At 39.6% G+C, this 9,347-nt stretch overlaps 1 protein-coding gene across 1 annotated transcript; it reads left to right on the top strand.

Moving 5' to 3' along the window:
- The first annotated feature begins 8,462 nt into the window (after positions 1-8,462).
- Positions 8,463-9,038, top strand: LOC145942274 (uncharacterized). The gene has a single exon (XM_083048848.1). The coding sequence runs from the start codon at positions 8,463-8,465 to the stop codon at positions 9,036-9,038; it is 576 nt and encodes a 191-aa protein (XP_082904974.1).
- The last annotated feature ends 309 nt before the right edge of the window (positions 9,039-9,347 follow it).

Raw genomic sequence — 9,347 nt, 5'->3', positions numbered from 1 at the left:
CATTGTGAGTGATGATCCACAGGAGCAATTGAATTTTCCGACTGAGTTTTTAAACTCTGTGACACCTTCTGGGATGCCAGTTCATCAACTTAAAATAAAAGTGAATGCAATAGTTATCCTATTAAGGAATTTAAATACTAAGAAAGGACTCTGCAATGGCACAAGATTTATTGTAACTGATTTGAAACCTAATCTTATTTATGCGGAGATTCTAACTGGTCCTTCAAAAGGTCAGATTGTGTTCATTCCAAGGATCGATTTTCTACCAAATGATACGGAAATTCCATTCAAGCTTAAACGGAGACAGTTTCCTATTCGAGTGTCATTTGCTATGACAATAAATAAATCTCATGTTACGTCCGGGGGTGCAGTTGCGGCGTAAATTTTACGAAATTTAAATCGCGACCTACGAACTCGAACTGCGGGGCGGACTACGTCGTATTTCGGAATTACTCCGGGGATACCCACGACGACAGGTATTTCCTTTATGGTCACGGTTGCGTTTTTGGGAGAAAGGGAGCGTTTCGTATAGGTTCGATTACTGACGAATCAGTCCATGTATCCGCGGAATCGTTCGAGTGAATCGTTGACGGAGTGGAAAATAGTGATTACTGTATTACCATCCGAGTCGATACGGTAGGGTTCTTCACCACGGCGGTACAGAAGGTAAGCTCGTTGGCAATGATAACAAGGGTGGTCGATGTCACGTGTTTTCGACAGTCGGTAAAAATTGCAGACTGAGCAAACGACTCCGGTCGGTACGTCGCCGATAACGAGGAGATGCTTAGCGCAAGTTAACCACTCAGATTGCACGCCAATAGGTAAACGCATACGGCAATCCGTACAGAGAGCGGCACTTGTTTCCTTATTAATAAAACCGATTATCCGTTGGCAATACGGGAGGTTATTTAGGGTTTCTTCAATAGTTTCTTCCTCGGAATCATCCTCGGGGAGGAGCAAAGTGGTGGGGATGTCCAAGTGTGACGGTATTATTGGACACATAGGAGTTGATTGTTTAAACTAATGTTAGTTAAAATAAATAATTGCCATGAGGTCGATTTGAATGTTCTAACACGTTCACGAAGTTTCTAAATATTCTGGAAAGATTTAGAATTTTCCAAAGGGTTGACTGTAGGATACCTACTGCAGTTTTATGAGGGCCATAAACTGACCCTTGATAAAAAAAAAGGTTTCGCACGATTTCTCTTTTTGGGAGATGAGAAAATTTAAGACGCGCAGAGAATATTCTGGAAACCACGTGGTAAGCTAATATTTCTAAAATTGCAAGAGAATTTATTAGTTATTATTGTTAAGTGATTCAAAAATGCGTAGACGTAGTTTCCGAAATAGATTCTTGTATTTCGCGGGTTCCCGGGCAGAAGGGAGGCTCGTGTTGTAAAGAAATATTTTGAGCACCTACCTTATTTAATTTCCAAGGAATGGATAAAGACTGGATGGCGATGATCCGGGGTACCCGCGTTGTAGAGGGTGTACAGGATGCCAGACCTTTCTGCAGATACCTTGTACGGCGTGGATCGTTGTCCGGGATGTCGTTCAATGGCACCTTGGAATTTTTGATTTCGATCGCGTGCAATTGAGTAGGCCACTCCCGTAATTTAACGTCCGCGTGATTATTATTATTATTATTAATGCTAAAAGGCACGGAGTCGCCGAACAATCTATCGTATTCCGCGTCGTTGTGATAGTCGATTCCAATGAAATTAGAGAGACCACGTGTTGATTCAGTGCGATGTAGTCGTGCTGTTATACGCCGTAGTTGATTCTTTCTTCCTGCACGGCGTGTTTTAGGCATTATAAAATTTAAACATTCTGAACGTCGTTTCGCTTCTGTAATAACTAACGTGCGGCGGTCCTCACTGTTCGTTGTTGCTTTCGGCGAGAGATTATGAGTGGTTCGTCCTCTCTGAATAATCACTACGAGGTTCAGGAAATATTTCTATGTTATAGAATAGTAATTTGTTAGGAATGGATTATTTGACGCGTGTTTTAGGCATTGTAAAATTTAAACGTTCTGAACGTCGTTTCGCTTCTGCAATAATTAACGTGCGGCGGTCCTCACTGTTTGTTGTTGCTTTCGGCGAGAGATTATGAGCGGTTCGTCCTCTCTGAATAATCACTACGAGGTTCAGAAAATATTTCTATGTTATAGAATAATAATTTGTTGGGAATGGATTATTCGGCGTGTGCAGGCGAGAGAATTCGAGATGCGTTGTAGAAATAATATAGGCTTGGAGCTACACGAGGTTGGAACTAATTTAGAATGAATTTAGAATATATATATATATAACACTTTTATTCTAGTATAACACTACGAGTAATACAAAGTATCTAAGTTAAATTTTAGAGTTAGAATCTTAGAGTTAAAGTTAGAATTAGAGTCTTAGAATTAGAATTAGAATCTTAGAGTTAGAATTTGAATTTTAGAATTCGGAGAGAGTCTTAAAGGTGACTGCTCTGCTTGACGGCGCGATTAGAACTGAGCTCCTCTGGGCTCGCTCTGAGGTCCTTCGGTTTTCGGCAGCTCGGTTGCGGCGGCCGAGAGTGGGGGAACTCTCTAGAGTAGGGAGTTGCCGTGGTAGGGAAGTTCCCAGGTGCTGCGGAGCGCCGCGCTCAGGCACTAGGCGGAGTTAGATGTCATGGCCGGCATTGGCGCGCATTTCGAACGGTGTTATAAGAACTTAGAATTATTTTGCATAAGAGTGAAAAAATTTAAGTAGCCGGACGTGACACTCAAGGACAAACTTTAGAAAAAGTAGGGATTTATCTTCCACATCCTGTATTTGCTCATGGTCAACCCTATGTAGCATTCTCTAGAGCAACAAAAAGAGAAAATGTCAAAATTAAGATTGATGAAATAAGCAATCAAAGGCATCTCATTCAGGAAAATCCAAAATCTTTTACAAAAAATGTCGTATACAGAGAGGTTTTATAAATTGAAGAATTAGAAAATTGTATGAGAGCTAATAATATAGCGGGTCAGCGGTGGGTAATTCAGTCGTAAAAGAAATCTTTGTAAGTAAATAATAGAAAATATAAGAAATATTATATGACAAGTAAAATATTTATGAGAATGCTCTATTATATGAACTTCAGCTCGACATAATCTAAAAAATTATATTAATTGCAGATATAAATTAAATATTTATCTATTATATATATATTTTTTTAATTTTACGTATCTTATATATCTATATATTTCATATAAATATATATATATATATATGTATATATATAAGAAAGCTTTGAGGCCCGCGCGAAGCGCGGGCCGAAAAGCTAGTATAAAATATATTTGATTCATTTTACTAAATTGCATAGTAAAATTAATCAAACATATTTTATATTTTATTGTGATACATATTATTATTTTTAATGTGATAAATATTAATCAGAGAAATTTTCAAAAAATTCTTTCCATACCATATTGTCCCATGATTATCATGATTCTCAGGGTAAATTCTAAGAGAAAATTCTCTCTGATTGCGTGAGTGTATTCATCAAAGTGTCGATAATACAATTTATAAAAAAAGAATCGTTTATTATTCGGTGTGTCACGGTGTGTCAACGTCTGTGTCAACGTCAACGTTGTGATCCATTCCAGTCGTACAATTATTCATCAGAAGACATCTCTATAAGGTAAGAATAAGTAAGAGAGAGAGAAAGAGATAGAGAGAAAGAGGGTGTATGTACACACGCACACACACACACACACACACACACACATCGCGTGTAGATAACAGCTGATCGCAACGAGCGCCTCGCGTAATCGCCCGCGTCGGATGAGTTGCGCCGCTCCTGCCTACCGGCCGTACCCGTGCCGTAATTCGCTAACTATTTCCTTTTATAACTTAAAAACTAAGCTTCGGATAAAATTTTGGCAAAGGAAAAATCATCTCAGAATTCATTCAGGAATACATTTTAAGGACAAACGGTTGTTTCGAATCACCCTGTATATCTGCGATCGGTATGTATAATTATTGCAAATTATATATGTATATTTATTGTAAATTATATATGTATATAAAATAAAATTGTTTATAATTGTAATTTTTACAGATGTATGCATTATTTCGGATCTGAAGACAAACTGCAATCACATACGGTAGACTGCGGAGAGATGAACGACTGCGCTATCCGGTTACCGAGCGAAAAAGACAAGTGGCTCAGCTTCACCAACTACACCAGGAAAGAGCGGCTTCCATTTGTGGTGTACACCGACTTGGAATGCGTTTTGGCAAAGACGGAAGAAGAAAAAAACTTTCAACATCATCAAGTATTTAGTATCGGATACTATGTACACTGCTCGTACAACAATTCGTTATCCGCGTACAATTCTCGTCGCAGCACCGATTGCGTTTCATGGTTTGCCGAACAACTACAAAATTTGGCGCAACGCGTAAAGACTATTTTAACCACTGTTACGTCCGGGGGTGCAGTTGCGGCGTAAATTTTACGAAATTTAAATCGCGACCTACGAACTCGAACTGCGGGGCGGACTACGTCGTATTTCGGAATTACTCCGGGGATACCCACGACGACAGGTATTTCCTTTATGGTCACGGTTGCGTTTTGGGAGAAAGGGAGCGTTTCGTATAGGTTCGATTACTGACGAATCAGTCCATGTATCCGCGGAATCGTTCGAGTGAATCGTTGACGGAGTGGAAAATAGTGATTACTGTATTACCATCCGAGTCGATACGGTAGGGTTCTTCACCACGGCGGTACAGAAGGTAAGCTCGTTGGCAATGATAACAAGGGTGGTCGATGTCACGTGTTTTCGACAGTCGGTAAAAATTGCAGACTGAGCAAACGACTCCGGTCGGTACGTCGCCGATAACGAGGAGATGCTTAGCGCAAGTTAACCACTCAGATTGCACGCCAATAGGTAAACGCATACGGCAATCCGTACAGAGAGCGGCACTTGTTTCCTTATTAATAAAACCGATTATCCGTTGGCAATACGGGAGGTTATTTAGGGTTTCTTCAATAGTTTCTTCCTCGGAATCATCCTCGGGGAGGAGCAAAGTGGTGGGGATGTCCAAGTGTGACGGTATTATTGGACACATAGGAGTTGATTGTTTAAACTAATGTTAGTTAAAATAAATAATTGCCATGAGGTCGATTTGAATGTTCTAACACGTTCACGAAGTTTCTAGATATTCTGGAAAGATTTAGAATTTTCCAAAGGGTTGACTGTAGGATACCTACTGCAGTTTTATGAGGGCTATAAACTGACCCTTGATAAAAAAAAAAGGTTTCGCACGATTTCTCTTTTTGGGAGATGAGAAAATTTAAGACGCGCAGAGAATATTCTGGAAACCACGTGGTAAGCTAATATTTCTAAAATTGCAAGAGAATTTATTAGTTATTATTGTTAAGTGATTCAAAAATGCGTAGACGTAGTTTCCGAAATAGATTCTTGTATTTCGCGGGTTCCCGGGCAGAAGGGAGGCTCGTGTTGTAAAGAAATATCTTGAGCACCTACCTTATTTAATTTCCAAGGAATGGACAACGACTGGATGGCGATGATCCGGGGTACCCGCGTTGTAGAGGGTGTACAGGATGCCAGACCTTTCTGCAGATACCTTGTACGGCGTGGATCGTTGTCCGGGATGTCGTTCAATGGCACCTTGGAATTCTTGATTTCGATCGCGTGCAATTGCGTAGGCCACTCCCGTAATTTAACGTCCGCGTGATTATTATTATTATTATTAATGCTAAAAGGCACGGAGTCGCCGAACAATCTATCGTATTCCGCGTCGTTATGATAGTCGATTCCAATGAAATTAGAGAGACCACGTGTTGATTCAGTGCGATGTAGTCGTGCTGTTATACGCCGTAGTTGATTCTTTCTTCCTGCACGGCGTGTTTTAGGCATTATAAAATTTAAACATTCTGAACGTCGTTTCGCTTCTGCAATAACTAACGTGCGGCGGTCCTCACTGTTCGTTGTTGCTTTCGGCGAGAGATTATGAGCGGTTCGTCCTCTCTGAATAATCACTACGAGGTTCAGGAAATATTTCTATGTTATAGAATAGTAATTTGTTAGGAATGGATTACTTGACGCGTGTTTTAGGCATTGTAAAATTTAAACGTTCTGAACGTCGTTTCGCTTCTGCAATAATTAACGTGCGGCGGTCCTCACTGTTTGTTGTTGCTTTCGGCGAGAGATTATGAGCGGTTCGTCCTCTCTGAATAATCACTACGAGGTTCAGAAAATATTTCTATGTTATAGAATAATAATTTGTTAGGAATGGATTATTCGGCATGTGCAGGCGAGAGAATTCGAGATGCGTTTTTAGAAATAATATAGGCTTGGAGATACACGAGGTTGGAACTAATTTAGAATGAATTTAGAATATATATATATATAACACTTTTATTCTAGTATAACACTACGAGTAATACAAAGTATCTAAGTTAAATTTTAGAGTTAGGATCTTAGAGTTAAAGTTAGAATTAGAGTCTTAGAATTAGAATTAGAATCTTAGAGTTAGAATTTGAATTTTAGAATTCGGAGAGAGTCTTAAAGGTGACTGCTCTGCTTGACGGCGCGATTAGAACTGAGCTCCTCTGGGCTCGCTCTGAGGTCCTTCGGTTTTCGGCAGCTCGGTTGCGGCGGCCGAGAGTGGGGGAACTCTCTAGGGTAGGGAGTTGCCGTGGTAGGGAAGTTCCCAGGTGCTGCGGAGCGCCGCGCTCAGGCACTAGGCGGAGTTAGATGTCATGGCCGGCATTGGCGCGCATTTCGAACGGTGTTATAAGAACTTAGAATTATTTTGCATAAGAGTGAAAAAATTTAAGTAGCCGGACGTGACACCACAAATGTTCCTATGGTAAATTTAACATCTGACGAGTGGGAAAAGTTTCACAGCGCAACGCATTGTCACATTTGCGAAAAATCGTTTGCGCAAGATGATACACGCGTACGCGATCATTGCCATCTGACCGGACGATACAGAGGTCCCGCGCACTCAAATTGCAATCTAAATTATAAAGAATCTTTTTGTACTCCGATAGTTTTTCACAATTTATCAAGTTATGACGCACATTTCATTATCGAGGATATAGCTACAGCGTTTGAAGGGAGCATTGAATTACTTCCGATAACTAAAGAAAAATATATATCATTCACAAAAACTGTCAATAGTACCAACGATGACAAAGATTGGAAAGCTTGCATAAAATTACGATTCATCGATTCATATAAATCTCTCACGACAAGTCTCGATAAATTGACATCTTTTTTGGATAAAGACAAACTCAAAATTGTACATTCGGAATTTCAAAATTTACCGATTGAAAATTTCATTCTATTAACACGGAAGGGCGTCTTTCCGTACGAATATATAGACTGTGTCGACAAGTTGCAAGATACGTGTTTATTGCCGCGCGAATCATTCTACAGTTCCTTGACCGGTGACACAGTATCCGAGAGCGATTACGCGCCCGCCGAGAACGTCTGGAACCGATTCTCCCTTCGAACGCTAGGCGAATATAGCGACTTATATTTAAAAATTGATGTCTTGTTATTAGCAGATATTTTTGAAAATTTTCGCGATAGTTGTATCAAAAGCTATGGACTCGACCCCGCGTATTATCATACTCTTCCCGGGTATACATGGGACGCCATGTTAAAACATACAAATATTACGTTCGAATTGCTAACCGATATCGACATGGTTATGTTTATCGAACGTGGTACACGCGGCGGTCTAAGTCAATGTTCCAACAGATACGCTCATGCTAATAACAAGTACATGCAGTCGTACGATCCATCGAAACCATCATCATATCTCATGTATTTTGATGTAAATAATTTATACAGATGGGCAATGTGCCAACCATTGCCATATGCCGATTTTCGATGGGTCGACGACGTATCCAATTTCAACATCTCGTCAATAGCGCTCGATTCGCATACAGGCTATATCCTCGAAGTAGATTTAAAGTATCCACAACATCTTCACGACACGCACACTGACCTACCGTTTTGCCCGACACGTGACAAACCGCCCGGCAAGCGGGAAGATAAGCTTCTCGCAACGCTATATGATAAGAAGCGTTATGTCATACACTACCGCAACCTGCAGCAATGTATGCGACACGGCCTTCACGTTACAAAAATACATCGCGTATTACAATTCACTCAATCTCCATGGCTCCGAAATTATATCGAACTTAATACAAAATTTCGAACACACGCGAAAAATGATTTTGAAAAAAATTTATACAAATTAATGAATAATGCGGTATTTGGCAAGACGATGGAAAATGTGCGTAATCATGTCGATGTAAAACTCATCACACATTGGGATGGACGATACGGTGCAGAGGCAATGATTGCGAAACCAAATTTTCACAGTAGAAGCATTTTTTCTGAAAATCTAATCGCTGTCGAATTACGCAAACTCGAGGTAAAATTTTATAAACCAATCTATGTCGGCATGTGCGTACTCGACATCTCCAAAACGTGTTTATACGAATTTCATCACGAGTACATGTCACCGCTGTATCGTGACAGATGCCGGGTAATGTACACCGACACAAACAGCCTGATATATCACATTGAATGTGAAGATGTATATGAGAATATGAAGCGCGACGTGAGCAAATTTGATACGAGCGATTACGCTGTGGACAATGCGTACGGTACACTGCTCGTGAATAAAAAGGTACCCGGTCTAATGAAAGATGAAAACAACGGCGCGATAATGACCGAATTTGTAGGGCTTAGAGCAAAAATGTATGCCTTGCGAGTGGATGGCAAGAAAGATACCAAAAAAGTAAAAGGTGTCAAGAGTAACGTCGTCGCGAGAACGATAACGTTTGACGATTATACACGGTGTTTGAATGATGATATTGAAATGACACGTAGTCAGTCTTGTATAAGATCGAAAATGCACGAAGTATACACCATTCGCGAGACAAAAATTGCTCTAAGTCCGTACGACGACAAGCGGTATATCATACCTGAAACCACTGATACATTACCGTGGGGACATTATAAAATACTATTGTAAATAATAGATATATATTTGTTGTAAATATGTATATTTTGTAAAATATGTAAAAACTGTATATTATATGTATGTATATTATATGTATATTAGTATGTATACCATGTAAAATATAAAATTGTATTATTTATAAAGATTATGCGTTAGATGTTTTTACAATATATTATTTGTAAAATAAACAGTGTACAGATATTTTAAATAAATGTTTATAATACATTATTTTTATGTATCCATGAGTTGTGTGATTTATCCAGTCCCAACCATTTCACACAAACATCATCGCCTTGATCGAGGTACGAACGTGGTTCGAAA

The sequence above is a fragment of the Prenolepis imparis genome, unplaced genomic scaffold (genome assembly GCF_030444845.1).
Source record: "Prenolepis imparis isolate NDT839.2.m4 unplaced genomic scaffold, iyPreImpa1.0 SCAF_10, whole genome shotgun sequence".
Taxonomy (NCBI): domain Eukaryota; kingdom Metazoa; phylum Arthropoda; class Insecta; order Hymenoptera; family Formicidae; genus Prenolepis; species Prenolepis imparis.
The sequence above is the reverse complement of the archived record's forward strand: the minus strand, read 5'-3'. Positions and strand labels throughout refer to the sequence as shown.